The following is a 21,995-nucleotide window of genomic DNA, read 5'->3' as shown; positions in this document are numbered from 1 at the left end:
ATTAAATCATCGGCACGCTTCGCAAAATTCTGATAGTTCATTTGAATCAGGTTGGTTGAAGAGAAACTTCAAAAACAGGATGGATCGCGGTTCTCGAGGACCGGACTTGGACACTCATGTTCTATATCAACCAAAACCAAATTGATGAGGGAATGTGACGGTTGCAAAAATGGGGTTCTGACAATACAGTCTGAGGATACACACACAAGGCGAGGAGTTGTTTGTAACCTCTGGAGTTTTGTACCCTTATCCGACAAGGCCGTGCAGATAAAAGGACTTTTGTCTGTGTGTGTGTGGAAGCAAAAAATCATTAGACGAAACATGAGAGGAAATGAAATTACTGCACGAAGCAAAGCACAGATTGCAGGAAGAACAGATAAGGGAAAATGAGACCCGCAAAACAAAAATAACAATCGACTGGGGGACAGGAGTGACACAAACGATATATTATATTCTAAATGACTATTTGTGGTTCACACTTATATGCACAAAAAAACACGCATGGGCATTTTTTAAAGCCAATTCATATTTAACAGAATTTCGGTACTGAATGCAGCATTTTTCTTTTCTTTTCTTCTCATGAAAAAGTCTCACTCTGGCACTGTGTCCTTCACCCATATGTTGTGACCTATTTCTTTTTTATTACATTTTTTCCGAATGTTTTGTGCTCTTAAGGGGAACAACATATTTTATTCAGTGTCAGGGCTACAAAGAGGAGAGGAAAAAAAACATAATACAAGAATAGCCATCTTTACACAAGCATCATGCTTAATGGTTCAAGAAACAAGTGTTCATGTTATCAATAAAGCTAGTCAATGGTCCAACACTTAAAAGAAAAAAAAAGTCACACTAAAAGAATTATAGTATAATTGCAATAACATAGTTGTTATAGTTAGTAGTTATACTACAATAAATATAATAGATTAATATTACAAACATTAATCCAGGAGGACTATAATCACAAAATTACGAGCGAAACATTTTGAGCTCCTTTGTGGATCAGGTCTCAAAAATGCTTATATTCTGTGAAAAAAATATATATATTTTTTATTATTTCAAGATAAAACAAGTAAAATTTGGATAAAAACAATTGGATTTGACTTAATTTAGTTATTATTTACAAAAAAGTTAAACATTTAAAAGAGCATTGTCTTATTCTTTGAAACAGTGCTTCTCAACTATTTTTTGCAAAGCCCACCCAGGAAAAAAAAAAAAAAAAAAAAAAAAACTTTCACCGCCCCCCCCCCACACATCATGGTGACTATAAATAAGATCATTAACTATAAAAAATATATATACCTAAATTGGTGTCCCTTTGGCATTAACAAAAGAAAAAAATCAAAACAGTACAAATCAAATTTCAACAAATGTTTACTTTTTACAGGGATAATACAGTTCACTGGTTATTCTGAAAAAATAAGGATAAAACCTTAAGTGGATCAAAGTGCCTGAAAAAAAGTTAATCCTCACTTAAATTAGAAACATTTTTGACATGCCTGAAAAAAATGCTAATCCTTATTTAAACTAGAAACGTTTTTGACCATCTGAACGATATGATGCTGAAAAAAAAACATTCATCAACAAATAATAATAAATGTACAGTAAATTGATCCGGAACATTAACATAGGAGCTTTTGGGGGGTCTTTATTTAAATGTGTTCTTTTTTTTTTCATTGAAGTTACATAGTCTAAATCAGTGTTCACAAAAATAAACCATTCACTCAATTATTAATAAATATTTGGCCACAAAAAATAATGAACATAAATTGGCAGCCCTTTTCTCAAAAAGGAATAATAAAATAAATATTAAAAAATAAAATATTCAACATAAAGCGTCCTGTTTTGGGATTACAGTAGAGATCTGTTCACAAAAATAAATCATTATTTATTAATATTTGTCCCCCCAACATAAAGTGTCAGACCTGTACTCAAAAAGAAATAATTTGGAATAAATATTTGTCCACAGAAAAATATGAAAAAATGCAGGATCCTAGCCCTCGAGGACAGGAGTTCCACACCTATGGTCTGAATGATCTAAATTCCACATAGTGTACTTATCATTTCTATGGCGTGCATGTTTTCTCCATCTCCCAGATGAACACAAAAGTAGAATTAGCAGCGTGTTAGACAAAATTCAAACAAATAAACAGATCAAACTGAGATGAAGAAACGACACCGCCGCAACGCTCCGTCTTGTAAAAAGACGGCGCGGATTATCTCAGGTCTCCAGCTTCCAGCAGCCCGCGGCAGTGGCAGATGCCTGAAATGCAAACCTACACACTAATTTACAGCCAAGATAATCTGCTTAGCCTCCTGAATAAAGCCATGTACAGTTCTTCACCCACCTGCTAGCGGGCTGCTAAGCTAATCTTTTGCTCCACATTTGACTCCACAAAGGCCCCGGCCCTTAACGTCACAATAAGACCACTCGGTGTACTTTTAAGAAAATCCTCCGCAATCGCAACGCATGCGGGCTGTGACAAACGACCTAGTTTAAGCACGCGAAAGCGCCTGGCTGGGATTCTTCAGTGAGGTTAGGAGAAGTATGGCCGCATCGGTCCGGTGAGCGAGCCTGCAATTAAAGAGTGGAAATGCGAGAAGTTTAAGCTGAAAACTGCTAAACTGAGTGAGGAGTGGAAAAAGGTGTCAGCGGGGACAGCCAGTTGTCATTTGTGGACCGTGCGAATCACTCTTGCATGTTTTTCCTCGCGTTTTATGGCACACCGGCGAGAATGAACTCGATGACAAATGTGAGCGACGGGGGAGAAGCTTGTGGTAGTTTGGGATCTACCTGGAGATTGTGCTGAGTCCAAGTTTAATCTTTTTTAAAGGCACTCATTGAATGTGTTGTTTTAAAGTGATGGGTGTCCAGTTTGTACTTCCTTCCCCAAATTTTCACAAGGATAAGATCCAAAACCTATGGATGGATAGATCATTGTTTTTTTCAGTGATGGGTGTCATTCACATGGAAGGTTTATTTGGGTGAGCGGACCTTGCCTCTTGAACATCTGGGATAGGTTCCAATTCACCTGAGACACTAAAGATGACCAGCCGTACGCAAATTGTAAAAATGTGTGATTGGCTTGGATATGCTCAGAGGTAGTTGAGTGCACTTTGGTGCGACATATTAGAATTGACTGTCGAATGGCGACAGTTTCAGCCGCCTTTGGACCCAAAAGATTATTGCTAAAAGCAGCTGTCTTCAATGGCCATCCCGTTACCAAATACCACATGATTCCCTGGCCCTCAAATTCGCAAAGCGCTGCCAAATCTACTCTAGAGGCACACCAAAACGTCAACTCAGAACTCCTCATGGTTAAATTAAAATCAGTGCTGATCATGAAAGCGCTCATTTTAAGTCTTCTCTGCACTCTTCATACATATTTAAGCAGCAAAATCATTGAAGTAAATGTTAGCTAATGACACTCCGGCAGGCAGCTCAGTGTGGGTTTCACAACATCATCAATTTTTCTGAGAGGCTTGTTCCAGTCATCCCAGCTGACTTAGGGTAGAAAAGTCATAGGTTCACAGTGAAGATTAGGGCTGTCACTATCAAATCTTTCTAAACTTGATCATGCTATCGATTATACCATCAAATAATTGAATTAAATTGACCACGCTCTATAAAACAACAGATGCTAATTGAGTTTTGTGACTGCTCATTATTTATTATCTTCTATCAAAATATGCTCATGCTAACTGTAGCCATCGCGATTGGTATTAGCATGCTGGCGATTACTATATGAGGTTTTGTTAACTTCGAATAGCAATCGCTGGCGTGTAGTTAGTTCACACATAGACGTATGTACGTTACATTTGTAATGGTGTCCTTAAAGCTCAAGTGTGTAATGTTTTGACCACTCTCTGAGTTTTTCCTGCCAAGACTTAGCTGCTAGGCTAGGCAAAGAGCTGCCACTTTCAAGTGACTGACTAAAAACAAAAAAGCACTACAAGCATCGGCTACTTGGGAGGCAAAAAGGCGAGGGAAAAAAAATCCTTACTTTAACAGGCAGTGTCAATGGAGCTATTGTCAAAGGGCAACTCGAGGGTTAACAGTTATGGTTATGGTGGTGGGATGGGGATGCATGTGAATGCCAGTACTACAGTATTAAGGATGAGTGTGTGTGCGCATGCCTGTGTGTGCACTTGAGTGGCCTTGGAAGTCATATAGTGATCTATAAGTCATATCAGTGCGGTTTGAGCATTGCTGAGATAGATGTGACATCTCATTTAAGCCAGATCACCGCCACTTCCATCTCAAGGCTGTGTGTCTGTACGCCATTGTGTGCGTGCACACATCTTATCTTTGATTCCTTTTGACCATAATGGGAAGGCAAACAAAGACCTGACCAGTTTTTATATACTCCTGCGTACATGACTTCCACATGTCCAGTACAATACCAAAGGCCCTTACCCACATCTTAATGTGTGTGTGTGTGTGTGTGTGTGTGTGTTAAAGTATACTGGGAGATTTAAATCACTGTGAGCACGTCTGGTTGCAAAAAAAAAAAAAAATTGAAGAATGTTTGACTCAAATAGAAAATGATGACGTCCGCACATGTGTAAATGCATGTGCACACCCGCACACACGTGCAAATTTATTTAGCGCCTAAAGGTCAGTGTGATATTTATTGGCGCATCTCATGGAAAAACAAAACACACACAAACACACACTAAGCACGCCGGAGGTGACTGATAGTTCTTCGCGGTTCGGCTCGCTGCCTTTCAGCGGGTGCGGAAATGTTCGACTGAATTGTCCGAGAGGGAAAATATGATTGCTAAATGAGGCAAAAAACAAAAAAAAAAAAAACAAAACACAAGAAAATAGCTGCAAGGCCCGAATTGAGTTAAAGGAAAAACATGCGATGAAAAAAGAATGTAATATAAGTCAACACAAAAAATTTGTTGTAATATAAGTATAAGGTTTCTACTATGGTTTCATTTTTCATCTTGCACAGAGACAGTAAATAATGACAACTCAACTAATTCTGGTTTTGCTACTCTGTTATTGAGCTGAGACACAGTTCTCCCCCTCAACTGCATGGCCAATGTGATGATAACTTTTGTTACCACCCAGTAAAAGGCTGGAAAGGCTACGAATAGACACGATTGTGGCAAAACTAGCAAACACTCATACACACATGAAAATTATAGATTGTCTTTTCACTGTTGGTGGTAGCACTTAACCAAGCCACCAAATTACACTTTCGAGCCATGCGTCCATGCATACATAGAGCGGACACATCAAACACAAATAGTTGCAGTCCAACATTTTTTTTACCCCAAAACCTGCTTCCAGGCAGTGTTTCTTATTCAAATGTGCACCGCTTATAAGAAGACAACGCTATAATCTGTGCTTCCGAGAACACTCACTGCAACACTTCTAAAATTCAGTTTCGACACAACGGCGATCCAATTCCGTTAGCCCGTAATTTGACAATTTAACCAAGTAGAGAAACTCTGACAGAGAAAATTTGACCCGTTTGATAATTGTGGTCTTTTGGCATATACACACAATCATACACGTGGTGGAACATAATAATAATATATAACATATGGATATAAACACACACACACACAAAAAATGAAGAATTTACAAAGATTAGATTTATTCTGTTTTGCTATATTTTATACATCGTCGCCAAACTGTTGGTGCCTCCTATGCACGGTAACTTAGACAATACCCGAATTCGGATGTAAAATTACGGGTGCGTCCTCTACACAGGTGCGGCCTATTTTGGGAGGATTAGGGTGTACCTCAAAAAATACTTTTGAAATAAAAGTTATCTTGAAATGGTGAAGCTTGAAACTCTCACTCATTCTAATGCACTGATCTCCGCTTTTGCTTTCATGTTCTTGAGATGAGCTTGTCAGTATTCACAGGCACGAGAGATGCCCACTATCCCCCATCCGCCCCTGTATATGGCTGCATATATTTGCCTTCAAGCACCCCCTTCTTTCCACCCATGTTTTCCACAGCCCTGTTTGAATCGGCATGAAAAGGCTGCTTCTGCTCCGTCGTGCCGCCCGCCGACATCTCCCTAAGTGCCTCGTCACATTGTAAGTACTGCAGCGAGATTGTGCCACACGCTGTGCACTGTTGCACTCAAGACAACTCAAGAACATGGTGTTTTTTCTTCGGATGTGTGCCTCTATTCGGGAAAAAAAAAAATCATTCAACCGAGCCCATTTTTCCCACAGCCTGAATGCGATCCTTATATCGCTAATTCGTTTGTAATGATGACGCTAAAGGACAATTAGTCGCTGATGACTGTAAAGAGAGCTCGATTGATTTGTGACCCAATGAGGAAATACGTTGACTGAGCAATCCTAATGTATATTAGCCACATATTAGCACCGGTGATGGCTCAATTAGCGAGTGAAAACAGCTGTCCGCCTTTCAATTCTGACGGTGTGGAAATCATTTTTCTCAAAATGAAATAACATCTTCCATATCTATTTTATTCTGCACAATGCCTACAAGTCAAATTAGGACTTGATTTCTCTCTGTTTCATCATTAACATGGAGGTAAAGTATGGCTTGAGGCCAAAATGTTTCCACTCTGTGCTTTTTGCAATATATTTGTTGCATTATTTCAAACGGTTTTGTTTTTTTTTCCGAAGAAAGGTGAATCGATATATTCAATTGTATTCCGACTTCAGCATCTTATTCGATGATTGCTAAATATCGGGGATGTTCGATATACTGTTGGTCGTTAGGAAAACATTTATTTACAAGTATTTGAAATGTATATTTGTTTAATTTATTCCTTTTTAGAGAAAATCGGTCTAAATCTTACACGTTGTCCCTTTAAAGCGTGAAGTCAAATGACCATTAATCATCATTTTTTTGTCAGTTCAACTTGCAACTAGTTTACAGGGGATATATGGTTGATTTGACTGATGCATATTGATCTTTAGAGTTGATTTTACGTGTCAAAATCAAACGAATCCAACTATTTCTTGCGAAAATAGTAAGGTATTCATCAGGCTGGTCAGAGAGTCATTGCTTTTACTTTGCCTTTTAGCATCAAGGAGTGCATAGGGTGACACAAATGAGGCTTGCTATAGCAACTTTTAAAAAGACAATTTCAGTTTCACCTGATGAAGTGCGGTGAGGCCGTCTTCGTTGCAGAGGTCTGGGCTCACATTGTTCTTAAGCAGGTAGCGCACTGGCGGAAAACAGACAAGAAATGATTAATGAGCGCTGACAGCTGGGAACCATTGCTATTAAGGTATATCTTTTGATTGGCTTGAATTAATGTGCTCGCCTCTGCAGATTCAAGCTTTGTACTCATACAATAATGAAACATATGGTGGTTATAGATATAGAATTGGAAATCAATTAATTTGCTTATTTAACCCCAAAGTAAGCAAACATGAAAGCAGAAACTGTAGCTCTGATCAACAATGCAGGATATAATCCAGAGTACACAACAGTATAGCACCTAAACATGGCGTATAGTCACAAATCAGGGCCCGAATTATTAATCAGCAGGCCGATTAAATCAGCCAATTATGGCCCAAAATATAATCAGCCAAATGTTTTTTTCCCATTATCTTTTTAACCTTTTTAACTTTATGTACTTTAACCATTTACCACGGTTTTATTTTTAATACAATCTTTACAATCACCTTGTATCTTTAAATATAGATCATGAAATTTGTCGATTCATTCTGTGGACCTAAAACAAAGGAAATCTTAATTTTCACTAGCAATGATTAGGTGAACAGTGCAAGGAATTTACCTCAAAGTAAATACCGGAACTTTGGGCAATTGTCCTCATAACTTTATTAATTAAACACAATGCACAGTGCAATGCATTTTAGGACCCCCCCCCCCCCCCCCCCTAAAAAAAAAAAAAATATATATATATATATATATATATATATATATATATTTTTTTTTTAAACAATATTTATAATTAGCCCTGTTTTTCATGGGAAGTAGGTGTCAGTCTGGCCTCCAAATTTAAAAAATTCACACATTATTGATGCCCATTGCATTGAGAGGAAGTAAATGCTATTTTATTCATTCAAATGTTTTTATTCATCAACCGATTAATTGGAAATCTGTATTTTTGTCTTCTAAAAATCACCCTAAAGAAATCAATTTCAGTCAGGGCCGAGTTAACGGCACACTGTATGTTTCTGATAGTCTTATGTATTTAAAAACAATAACAAGAAAAACAGTAAATTAGTCATGAAAGTCAACGGTATCCAACTACCTTATACACAACTTTCAGCAAATACAAAACACGAGGCATTTAGTCAGAAAGGCGCATGTGAGGAAACAATATCATGAGAGGAAATCTAACGACGTGACGAGATCCATTCTTATCCTTTTGTCAACCCTGTCTTGCTCCCAATCAATCCTCATCCCATTAGTCAATCACACTTGTGGGAACTTCAATCTCTTATATTACCAGTCTGCCGGGATGTTACTGTACCCAAGTAACCTTGGGCAATATGGAGGGCATTGGCAGTGAGGGTGGGGCTATTTGTTATGGGGGGGTGCTGGGTGATGTAATGACACGTAGGATTATAGCGTCTGCCGGCTTGGTGGCCAAAACAGATAAACCCTCCACTAATACACACACGCAGAAAATAAATCAGTAATGTGAACTTGGGTAAACCTCTGAGCAGGAAGTGATTGTTAGTGACATCCTGTTGCTGCCATCTGTCTATATTTCACAAAAACAGGCCAAAGAATGAGATTTGACAGATATTTGAGATTAAAATTATCGCTTGTCATCTCGGTAGTCATCGTGACCTTGGCTTGTCTACACAAACAAGACAATTATTGGTGAGAAAGTAAGCGCCGATTGTCCTCTTTACCGTTCGTCAGTGTTTACAAGAGTTACGTGAAACCTGCAGACCCGCCTCTATTCACGAATTAACCAATCACAGTGGCCACAACCGCTTCTTAATCACAGCGGCGCATATGGTGCAAATACAAACAAAAGACTCGTGACACATATCTATATATCGAATGACAGTGCTTTGCCATGATAGCCAATGAAATATTACAGTAACAAGCTGGCAAACTATTACCGACCACTCACGTCGGTAATCTATGGTTGTCACAGCAACAACAGTTACAATTCTCCATATTTTGAACCAGGGTACATTCTGTACTTGGAGCTGCTTTATATTCCGATTTGCTGTATTATTCTAGATTCTAATGGTTTGTTCTTGAGGTTTTTGCCGCTTTCATGTACATTCATAAAAGAGGAACATTGAGAATGTTCTCTAGGCTATAAATGACTTTGGCTTTATGAACAGTATAAAAATAGATGACTTTGCCTAAGGATGCATTTACTTTAAAAGGAGCTGGCATCTTTTTGCTACAGGTTCTCTAGTCTGTTTAGAACAGCTCATAATAAAAACTCCCGTTCATTTTTCGAATAACGTTCTCCCGCAGACAGATACTCCAATATTACATTCCTTTTGGATTTTTCTGCTTCAAGCGATTCCATTGGGACTCTATGCGGTTAATGTCATGGAACTATTCCAGCTTATTCTGCTTGGTAGTCAGCTGCATTGGAGCTTGTGGGACAAAGTCTGTCTATCATGTCAAAGTCTACAATAAATATGGCCAAGGACGAGGTTATCTGTCACAAACACCCACATAAACACGCACTGATTTGAATTTATTCAAAGGAGGCGGGAGGCTACGTTCACAGCATCGCAACAGCAGCAAACAGACGGAGGGTCTCGTTAATTATCAGTAGGAATCAAGACATAAAATCCAGGCCACATTAGCTAAGAGACAAAAATTATGGTGAAATAGAAAACAAGACAGAATACATCTTCAACACTTTGTTCATGATTTAAATCATGATATCAGGAACTAAAGTGCCTCAATGATATAGAAATCACATGACTAAAAGTCACAATTTTTACAGTGCAAAAGACTTAAGAAACCGCTAATCAATTACACTGTGATTGATTGGGCACAAGTCTCCTGCATTAGCGCTAGACTCTAATTATGAATGCAGTGCACATGATGCATTCAAACGCAGTTGGACATTTTAAAGCAAGACAGAAAAAACTATTTGTCATTTTTAATAACTGCATCATCTAATCTACAGTGAGTTTCCCATCAATCTATAAAAGCTGACATATGAGAAGAACTGATGTGGGTAAAATTACTATGATATCTGACTTCATTAAAATAAATGCTCCATCTAGTCAGTTATTCTTAAAATACCTAATCAAAAACCTAGGCTTCTGTCTTCCATTCTAGTGGGTGGTACGTCAACGAACCAAAATAAAGAATAATATATATATATTGGTTATACAGTGATCCGGTCCCAATTAACTGCAAAAAACAAGGGATCACCATCATATAAATACAATAAAATTTAGCACAAAAAACTGGAGAACATTCAAATGAGTCTCTTTTAACAGGTATTAAAACACTGAATAACTTATTTACACTTATTCGTATACAAGCCACTGAAAATTAAGTAGTCCCCTTTAAAAAACATATGTTTCTGAAGTAAGAGTGACTTGACTTCATCAGTCTGTGCCACTGCCCCTTGAAAATGAGAAAACACACGCACACACACACGGGTCTTTAAAAAGCAATCCATTATATGGGAGGGTCACCATGGCGATTATCTGCCGTCGCAAACAATCAACGCACACATCTCGCACATGAGTTCCTGGGCGGGCTTGGTGAATTCCAAGCAGCAGGGGAGCTAGACAAGATGTTTCCCAAAAGATAAAAAAGATATGTCAACAAACAAGAGCACAGGAAAAGGAGCGCACCCTTCCTTCCTGTTATCTCAGCGGGGGCATGCTGTCAATACTGCTAATGTCAGCGATAGCACCGTCCCAAGTGGGCAGAGTAATAGTTCAAAGGCAATAAATACACGGACGCCGCAGTGAACCCCTGAGTCATAACACTTAAACCGTCTCATTGCTATTGTGTACTTTCAGTGGATCTAAAAGTGACACGTCTGCCCAAAAAAAGAATACGATGCCAAACATTCTCACAATTAATATGATCTATAACCTGTACAACTGAAATCTTTGGCATGCAACTTGAAGTTAGTTCAGATGAAACCGTGCTCTTGTCATAAAGCCGTAACATTTTGTTGGTGAAATGAGAGCAGATGACACTTTATTGCATGGACGGTTGCTGAATCACGGCGTGGTTTCCAAGGGTTCTCAGGCAATGAGCAGCGGGCTAAGTTAGGGTCAGCTCACACGGAATACGACAGATGAGTCCTGGAATCGACTATTGCTCACTTTGTGATATTGAAGTGGTAAATCTTTGTTGTGCGGCAATAACATCTGCCCCGGAGTCTGCTTCTATCACACCCATTTAAAAGACGCCGTTGAGATACGCTTGATATGCTTTATGTGATATGACTAAAATGTCACTGTGGTTTATAATCCCTCTGAGGGTGTGACACGCTGTAAAAATCTAAGACAGTATTTTTACCCCTTGGTGGTATATTTTTGAATACGTCTATAATGGCAAGTGTTGTCTATCCATCTATTTTCCACTGCAATTTTGAGCTTTGGGATTTCAGGTGAGCTGGAACCTATCCCAACTAAGGAGTCAAGAAACGGTTGGTACACACTCATCAGTGAGTCATAGGCCATGCACACACAAACAAGCATCCGCAGTTACACAATCGCACCTATGGGCAACTTTGAGTCTAAAATAACCCTAAATTGCATGTCACTGGAATGTGGGAAGAAGCTAGACAACCTAGAAAACACGCACAAGCACAAAAAGAGCACGTAATCTCCAGACAGAAGGCCATGAGCTAAGATCTAAACCCCTCGACTGTAAAGCAGATACGTGCTCTGCCCAAACAGACAATTTGATATGATTGTAAATATGTGGGGTGCAAAACGATGAAAGGACGGCCAGATTTAAAAGCAGAATGATTGGCTTTGGTTCAGCGATTTCATTCAATGTGGTATGACTCAATGCGAGTGGGTATGATGCTTGACTTAAGCTGTCATGTTACATAGATTAGAAATAATGTCAGTAGTATAAACGTGCAACTTTTTTTCTGTCTGATAAAAGTCAATTCGATATGTAACTCCACTTCCAAAACTTTTCAAAGGGGAACAATTCTATTCAGTTTGATGTGATACACTTGCATCTTTTAAATGATTTTTCGGTTTAAACTTTTTTTTTGTTACACTTCAATTAAAAGCATCCAAATATATATTCTGTGATCATTACTTTGCTCTTTGCATTAAATTGCAATTAAGTCGCGTATAGAAAAAAATACCCATACTCTCCTGGTATGTATTATTTACTATAAGCAAGATATATGTTTTTTTGGCAAAAAATCTGCAACAATGCCAAAGCTCCAGAATATGTTACTAGCGGCTAGGTACAGTCCCCTTTCTTGGCTATTTGCTACACAGAAAGTAGGCCACATCCATAAGTAGCATGGAAATGACATTGGTTTTAGTAGGACGTTTGGGGAAAAGAGCGGCAATATAATTAGCATTCTACCACGCGTTATAATTATCCAGCGCATGATGACCTATTGAGGGACATTAATTGTATGCGTTGCCTCTGCAGGACAAGACGGCGTATGGGGTCGTGATGAAATCAAATAAACATAACACATCGCCACGCGTGATTGCTTCACTCTATAATACCGATAGTGCCATTAGTGGATAAATCCTTCAGGCAATGTTGCAGACGCCAGCAATTCCCAGATGTTATTAGCAGTGTGGATATGAGCTCTTAATTTTTGCATGGTGCCAAACACTCAACGAAGTGTTCCTGAGATTGAAAATTTTCAATCACTGCTTTGAATTAGAGCCCCCGTGTTGGAAACCTGCTGCTGGCCCATGAGAGCATTTGACCAGGTACATTTCACACCGCCCACCCCTTTTCCAAAAAAAAACACCAAAGCATTCAGTCCAATTGAAAAGAAAAAAAACAAAACGTCGAAGCCATGTTTTAAAATGAGGCAGCACCTATTATTTTTTTTAAAAGCATGAATTTGTTGTGTGTCTGTGTGAATTCAAGTGTTTGTTCCTCAGAGTAATCAAAGTGAAACCGGGTAGTTTGCATGTCTGCCTCACATTTGAGAGCTTCAAGGTTTTAATGTGTGCAAGTGTGCCCCACTTCAACACAAAATCAACTGAAACTGTTTCCAGTTTACATTTGACCCTAATGAAAACAAGTGACCGAAAATGGATGAATGCAGACCAAAGCGGGTATTTTTCCTCAAAATAAGAAATAAGGGATTTTACAAATTATTTCCTACCTTCCCATGCATTGTTTACAGATTCTAATCATTTGCATTCAGGAAAAGAGGAAGTATTTTGTTCTCTAAATAATTTTAATAGGTTTATAGCTTTTTTATTTTTAATTGAGACAAAAGACAAATTTTAAAATGATTGTTCATGTTCACAATCTTTTACAATCCTTGTTGAACAAAAGACATTGGGACAATCAGACAAATAATTATTTTAAAAGTATACATTTAATTTGTAAAATGTAAATGTTGGGTCGACTGGGCATTACTGAGTGTTGCCCAACTTCAGATTTTGTCACGGTTTGGAAAATCAAAGTAGCAACAGAAGGGTGGCAACCTGAAGGACGTGAAAAACTAAAGCAGCAGGCAAAGACTTAACTAAGCGTTGCGGGGTAACCTGGCTAAGAATTTGGATAAAGAGCAAAACGACCATCTGACAAGGACAATGACCCGACACCAACTGAAAGCAAAGTCAGACTTAAATAGACTAGGGACTAGACGAGGAAACGGGAAACAGCTGGGGAGAACCAAAAGGCAGAGGGAGTTGATTGGGTGGCACAAGGAGGGCGAGTACACAGGTGGAAACAAATCATGCTAACGAGGATCGACACGAGGGAAACCGAATGAGTGCAAAAAACAAGAACTAAAAGAACTCAACTCGAAAAAAAAAATCCCCCACAATACCAAAACCACAATAGAAACATGACAGATTTCTTTTTAAGCTTAAGTCAACTCAAAAATCAAGACAACGAGTCTAATTTTAACAATAGACCAAATTTACACTGAACATTCTTAATAAAACACAAGCGCAAAATTGTGGGCAAAATGAAGGCCAGTGCCATGTAATAGTATTTCAGAAACAGAAAAATTAAGTCTCTTGCTATTCAAAAACAAAGGCAACAGCAAAACAACCCCCCAATTAGTGAAAAACCACATTGGTCACATTGAGAGCCAAAGTAAAATGTTAAGTAATGGTAAGCAGTGGTTTAGATTCAAGCAAAAGTGCCTTCATTTGCACCTGAACAAGAACAAATATCAACAGGCTGTTAGGGGGTTAGTGGCCCCCACTGGAAACCCTGAACTGGTTTTCAGCCAATCACAGGGCACACATAAATGAACAAACATTTACACTCACAAACACACCTATTGGAAATTTGGAGTGTCCGATATACCTGCCCTGCATGTTTTTGGGAACGCAGGACAAAACCTGAGTACCCGGAGAAAACCCACACAGGCATGGTTAGAACACGCAAAGTCTACAAAGGAAGGCCGGTGCTGGAATCAATGTGCTGACCACCCTCCCACCATACTGCTCTCATCAATTCATTCATTGATTTATTGCTGCACCTCAACCTCAAGCCAAGAAATGATTAGTGACATCACACTGTAAATGTCATTGAGGTGTAGAAAGCTGAAGTCTGTTGAACTCCTACAGTACATCATACTGTTTGTCATAATAAATTGTGTTGTATTTCTTATTCTGTACATTCTCAATGGAACCTCAGATGAGTGAAACAAATGGTCCTTTGTTTACCGTAGCACAACAATGGATCTCCAAAAGAGTCTCGCTGTTTTGTTTTGTTTTTTCACATAGGCCAACCGACACGACATGGTACTCTTTCCAAGTCTGGTCCAGACTGGCGTTTGATCTACAAGCAGTGGAGAAAATGAAAAGTAGTGCTATATAAAGTTCGGGAAGGCAAATGTTTGTTTTTTTTTTCCCCTTGGATTTGCAGTCTCCTCTTGTGCAGCTGTGAACCATAAAGATGGCTGACACCGGCTGATTACTGGGGAGAACGAAAAGTCGGGCCAACGGGGAGTCAAACCAAACTGTGAGTCCCATCTCGACAAGTACGTACGTCAGGCAAGCAGAGACAAAAGATGGGAGTATTGCGCTACAGGACTGTGAAAAGGGCATTTATTTGCTGACAATTTGAGCACTTGCTGATAATAAACAAGAAATAAAACCATGGGTTCCACGCAGTCAGATCATAAAAACATTGACGCACTTCAAAAAAATTGAAAAAAATAAAACCAAGACAGATAACATTTGTCTACTTCAAGATGATAATCTTCTCTTGAAACATTGAGATATAACACAAATCAGTATTAAGAGGGGCAAATTGACAGGATGATTTTAGTATTAAAAGCCAAGTTTTGAATCAGACGCAAAAAAGAACATTTTAAAGAATACAAGTTACTTTTTGTGTTTCTAGTGCTCCGCTAATGATTTCTTCTGGTTTGGTTTAGTTTAGTCCAGTTTGGTGAGGCCTAATCCTCGCAAGATAATCCAAAATCCTGTTTCAGGATTATAGACGGGGAGGGAGGGGCTATTGATTAACTGCAACTCCGTCATTTAAAGCAAAATTGTTCAATTTAGAGATTGAATGTCATTTGTAAGTAGAAACCGAATAAGCACCCAACGTCACGTCACAGTTTGGGCAAAACTAGGAATACCCGCTACCGACAAACCCAACCCCACCGCCCCGATTTAAATAAAAATCTTAGAGCCTGAATCAGCGAGATTATCCTTCAGCGCCAATATGGCAGTCATGGTGATGCAAAATGAGAACCGCTGTTAAGTAGCTCAAGGCCATGGTGACCTCAGTTAGCATGAAAGTTGAGAGAGTCGGACAAAAGGAACCCTATATTGGTGCCGGCCTTATTTTTATGCAGCATCCCTAAATAGCTGTGATGTCATTCAGTAAGTGTACATACTAAAAGCAGTCATCCATCCATCCATTTTGTATAGCCGCGTATCCTCCTAGGACTTCACTGTATATACCTTTAGGTCCATATGATGGGAACACCATTGGTCTTTTCATTTGTTAGCTATTCAGTTATTGGACAATCTACATGACAATTAATAACACACATTAATTGTCTACCCGTCATTTCCCATCTTTTTAACATGTTAATACAGCCATCAGCCTTACCATAGCAAATCATTACAGCACAACTAATTGCTTGTATCGTGTGTGTACACTAAATGATCACTACAAAAAGTGTCTAGATGGGATTTTATTACCAAAGGGAGTACGTATTCTGCTTTGCTGAGGCTTGTGTTTCTGTTTATGTCCCACTTTACTAAATGGTCTCTCACTAAGTGCCCCAAACAATAATACAGTGTATGCTGATGTCATTTTTGACTGCGAATGGAAGAAAAATATCAGCCATTAAAAGCAGCGTATTTGTGTAATCCTGCTTACAAACAAACATTCGGGCTCAGTCCTCATAATGTTGATTCTATGAGAGCGCAATCAAATGAAGGAAATGAAAACGAGTGTAAACGCTAAGGACGCAATGACGGAAGGGATCAGTGAACCGCTCAAGTATAATAAACAGTCTATTACTGATGTGTCCCATTTACACAGGCCAGTCATTTGCTAAATGATGCGACCGAATACGCAAAAACGTCAGTTTGGTCTCAGTAATCCTAAATGATGTTCCGTGAGCAGAATGAGTCAGTCGCTCTTGCCCAAGCTGAACCACATAAACTCGCCAGGCCACTCAACGGAGCGGCAAACATTTTGAGGAGTCTTTACCCCGCTGTTAATTTATGAAGGCAAAGCATAAGAGGAAGGCGCTGGTGTAAAAAAAAAAAAAAAGAAAGAAAGAAAATAGTTGAGCTGGCCTTGAGGTTGCCTTGCGAAGTCATAAAAAATGAAGCTAATCGCGGCGGACTGATGGGAAAAGATGAAGGAATAGGTTGAAAATACAGTAGTGTCAGTGTTGAGGCTGACAGCATAATTAAAACATTGCTGTTCTATTCCACCGCAGTCTGCAGGCAAAGACGGCTACTCAGACAATGATAATCCTCACACAGTGTGATAGATGTCACGGGCACAAGGATGCATTTTATCTCTAAGTCCTGGTGGCGGCGTGGCTTCAAGCACCAAATGACACTTTAGTAATCAACTGCCGCATAATGTTCATTGCATCAAGTCAATGACATCCGGGTGGGAAAGCAAACCGCCTGAAGTCTGGTGATTTCATGACTGCGGCGAAGGATCCACTCAGTGTATTTTGTGAACATTAAAAAAAAAAAAAAAAAGCAATTTCAGAATGTGACCAAGATAAAAAAAAAATTCAAAACCTTTTTCACCATTAATGTCACCAATAACGAATTCATCTGAATTGAAAAAAAAAAATCTTTTGAAGATGGGAAGTAAACATAACAGATAATGTGTTTGCAGACGGGTACACACACTCTAAATATCTGATGACTCAGCACACCCCTGCCATGATTCAAAGTGCCTTTGACTGACCCCAAATAAAGTGCAGCTTTCCAAGTAGTTCAAACGAGTTCACCGATTAACTCCGTTATGTTCAAGTGTAGAGAATATCTTCCACGAACTGACAGAAATACATTTACTCACTTTTTTTTCCAGACGGAGAAAATGAGATGTCCGTTTGGGGTACAGTCAATTGCCACAAGTGGAGGATTCATTCGAGTATGAAACCTATTAAAGGGATGGCCACCTATTTGAAGAACTGGTATACATATATTTATGAAGCATTTCCGGAAATCTCAGTTCAAAAAAAAAAAAAAATAGCACAGTACCGACAAAATAATATGACCGTGAATCCAAGCTGAGCATTGTTATCTTTGTGGAGGCAAGACTTTTCATACAGCTCTTGTATGACATCTCATTAGATTGTGCAGGTGGTCCTATTGTTGAAACCAGTCTGTGTATAATCCAACAGATAAACTTGTTTTTATGACAGAAATACTCTCACAATGCAAAATGCATAATACATCATTCGGCCCGGGGAACCAGCACAGCCCAAGAACACAAAAACAGATGCCAGACTTTGTTTTGAATTTGAACATTTTTTTTTCCCCATCTGCAAATTAAGAACAGCAAACGTCGGTTCATTAACTGTCTAATAGATTATCCTGAGCAATTAAATATGATCATATTTAAATAATGACTACCAATTGATCGAAATTCCGCACATAGAGTGCCAGTTTAACTTCTGCTGATAATCAGACAGTCATGAGAAAATTGCTGACTAAGCATCAATCATCTATTCCAGTGACCTTGTGTCACAGGTGCGACAAGGTCAATGTAACACTGGAGTGTGCAGATTATGCCATTTGTCAACGTTCATAGGTGGCATCGACTTAGTAAACAAGTTCCTTATTGTCACAAATCACTTAGCTCAGCAGAGAAGAAAATTGCCACGCTACAAAAAAGAGGCCCCGTTTTTGACTATATGGCACAGCAATAAACAATATGGACGCTCATCCACTTTAATGGTAGCCATCTTCACTGCGCTCATGAATCTCTGCTCATTTTATGAGAGCCGAAAGAAGAATTAAAAGGGATAACAAGCTTCTCTTTTCTCTTTGGTCTTGGTCCAATTCTATTAGAAATGTGTTAGGCAGCAGCAGCTGCAGGGGTCCTTTTGTAGAGCTACTACTGATGCACAGTTTGCCCCAGCTCCTGCAGCTAATTATGGTAACAAGACGTTAAAAGCAGCTCTCATCTCCGTGTGATGCAGTGTGGCTCAACATCACAACAAGCTACAACCACAACAATCATAAACAAACAGGACAAATAGTCTATAAGTTCTGGTCCCTGAATACTGCTCAATTAGCTGATTGACTGTGAGTGTTTTGCTGAATTGTTTTTCCACGCAGGTGTTTTGCATGAGTCACAGGCTTTATAATTTAAACCAATATCTTACTATTAATATTTTTCCCACAGCGTCAATGAGCTTTAGCAATTTTGTAAAGGGAAACCGGATGTCACTAAAGCGTTTGTCTTGCCGAGATTAAGTCAGGCGCAGCTATTGGTGACATCATGGTGAATCCGAGTGCAAGCACCTACAGGCAGCAGGATTTTTTTTTTCCGCTTGTGGAAGCAGCATTTCATCACAAAGTTGCTTTTGTCTATCATTCAAGAGAGATACTGTATTTTCTAATCCCATTAAGAACAATATTAAAAATATAACTGAATCGATTTGTTGATCACTTTTACCTATAATGAATCAAGAAACAACGACAAGATGTCTCCACGTTGCCTGAAAGTAGTCCCACGCACGGTGACGCGCTCTAATTGCATCAAATTAGACCTTGCTCCGGTGAGGCTCGCATGCGGCCATATGCTCGGCAGTAGAGCGGCTCCGCTTCAGCGAGACAGGACGCGCAAGAAGACAAAAAGCTCCTGAGAGAGCTCATTTGCACACAAATAACCACGCAAGACTCCTTCTTCCATGAGGCCGCCTGGCTCGGTGCTGGAGCCTAAAATCTACTCGCTCCTCCTGTGTGCTCTTTATGCTAATGACATGGTAGGAAGAAGGGAGAAAAATAGGCGGTGAACCAAAAGCAAATGTGAGCGTCTAAAAATGGATTTGGGGGTTTAGGTTGAGACTCCTCCAAGGTCCTGTTGGATGTTGTAATTGCAAGTGGTACGTGAGGTGTAATTAGCGTGTTGTCACTGGTGAAAACATGCCGGTGAGACTGCGACAAGCTACACTGCTCTTCATAACAATGGAGTCCAAACAATCCTTTTTAAAGCTACGCATTAGCAAAACAACCAGACATCTGGGTATGTCTCCAGGCTAAAATCGACAAGTCTTTATAGGCTTGTTAACCTCTTGTTTGGAAATTCACTGATCTTGGAACATCATTAAATGGAAAAACAATACAGCGGAAAGTGAGCGTGCCTTCTGGTGCCACAAAATAGGACATTGATTGCCATTTGTCACTTTTGTTGGTACTATTATACTGAGGAGTCAGGAGGTGTTGAGCTGCCAATATGGAGTAAATATTGAATGGCTAACTCGCTTAAATGTATTTGCAAGTACGTGAAAATGTACTTGGAAGTAATTTTGAACATACTTGAAAATATGTTCAAACGTGCATGGGAGTGGGGCTGGGCATTAAATCACATTCCTTTCCTTCTAACAACCTTAATATGGCGTTTACGCAAGTTATGCACAGGTTATAATTGTTACGTTTTTAAGTTTTATTTTTTAATAAATCAAACCTATACATAAATGTTCATTGGGTTTATTACTTCGATTAAAATTGTAATCGTCCCGAATGATATCGTTTTAACGCCCAGATCCTACATCTAAGCTAAATGCTAAATATGTAGCATTCTATTTTATTTACCATCATGCCATTGGCTATCGGACCGATACTCAGTATTGGTAGTCACAAAGGTTGATAACTTATTTTTTAGTTAATGGAAAATATTGGTGTGCAAATTTCACCTCTTAACTTTGTTGGAATGTCTCTTGGTGTAGGTTTGTTGAAAAACTTTTCATAATGCTATGTATTGTATTGTATATGGCAGAGTAGGACAAAATGCTGTTTTTAGTATTTATCCTACAAGTACTTATTCAATGTTGCATACTTGAAAATCCGTTCGCACCTACTTGCACGTACATCTGAACTTATTTGCAAACATATTTGCAAGTACTTTTGAAGGTGTTTGCCAGTCAAAAATGTTTACGCCACACTGGCCTCTTTTTTAGTGAATAATTCAATTCCCATTACACCTTCCCATCATCGGGGACAAACCCTTTTGCGTTTTCTCGTGTTGGATTTTCATCTTACTTTGGCATATATTCCTCTTTGAAAGACAGCCCTTGAGTCGTTTTGGTCGTTTCATCAGATAAAACCTTGAGAGGAAGTGTAGGATCAATGTCAAGTCAGGATGCGTTCTCCCCACTAGCACGCTGTCTCCAGTCATAGCCCCTTGTAAAGCAGCCTCTTTAGCCCCCAGCAGTCTCATACATAATGTAGACACTATTACGGGAGCCTCCTAAGGCTGGATTTACACTGCAGGTCTCAATGTTCGATTCCAGTATAGTGGATACTGCATATCCAATGTTCTTGACTGTCTATTTACTGTTTATCACTCTTTATTACCTAAGGGCCATTGGTTTAAATGCAGGTAACCTTGGCATTATTCCATTGGCCGCCGTCGGCTTACCTTATTGAACGGCACCTCTAATGTACTACATTTACAGCTCATTTGTCTATTCTTTCACTGCTTTTGATTGTTGTCTTTTTAGTCACAGCGTGACATTGTATTTCGAGGATGTCGCACTCGCGACGAATGGGCACCTCCTATATGTGCATGACTGAATCGATATGTGCATCTGAATCGATGCCACATGTTATGAATTTCATTCAGTCTGAGCTTGGGCGACGACCGGGGGGAGGAGAGTGGAGTTGGTCGACCTCCCAAAAAGCAGAAGAGCATCCAGCTGCCACCCAGGCCGCATGCTGCCTCTTTCATCTCGGTCACCCTCACGCCTTCATTACGCGGCGCCTGATGGAAAACAGATCAACAAGTGCAAAGCAGATGCCAAACACAGCAGATCTTCTGTCCGGTGTCTGAGTTTGAACATACGAGTTTCATGCATCTAGGCCAGGTGGTTGATATTTGCACTATCGTCGATAAACTGTCTTTTGTAGCAAAGAATGTTTTCTTATTTTTTTTCTTTTTGTTTTTGAGGACCATAACCAATTATTAGAAATCAAGGAGGCCAATAATTAATAATGGAGTGGTGCCCGCTCTCTCACTTGCATGAGACAACAAATAGTTTGCAGACATGACATTAACACCAGGGAAATGTTTGAAATTGTGAGAAAAAATTGCGAAGCAAATGTCTATTGTAAACAGTGGCGATACAAAGGTTAGAGTTGTTATGAAGTTAATAATACATGAAAAGGGGAGCTTTACGTTGTAAAAAAAAATCCCCACGCCTGATTCACCTGAG

At 39.2% G+C, this 21,995-nt stretch overlaps 1 protein-coding gene across 2 annotated transcripts in view; it reads right to left on the bottom strand.

Annotated features, from left to right (window-relative positions):
* The window catches only part of ppp1r16b (protein phosphatase 1, regulatory subunit 16B), a 52,133-nt gene that overhangs the window by 10,756 nt on the left and 19,382 nt on the right, over positions 1–21,995 (bottom strand). For both annotated transcript variants that reach the window (XM_088424045.1, XM_088424046.1), the window contains exon 3: positions 7,102–7,172. In XM_088424045.1, the coding sequence (XP_088280171.1) occupies positions 7,102–7,172 (71 nt within the window). The remainder of the gene's footprint in view (positions 1–7,101; positions 7,173–21,995) is intronic.

Source organism: Hippichthys cyanospilos, chromosome 9 (genome assembly GCF_059441005.1).
Source record: "Hippichthys cyanospilos isolate Australia breed blue-spotted pipefish chromosome 9, RoL_Hcya_1.0, whole genome shotgun sequence".
In the NCBI taxonomy this organism is placed as follows: domain Eukaryota; kingdom Metazoa; phylum Chordata; class Actinopteri; order Syngnathiformes; family Syngnathidae; genus Hippichthys; species Hippichthys cyanospilos.
Note: the sequence above shows the minus strand (reverse complement) of the source record. Positions and strands in the feature narration are given on the sequence as shown.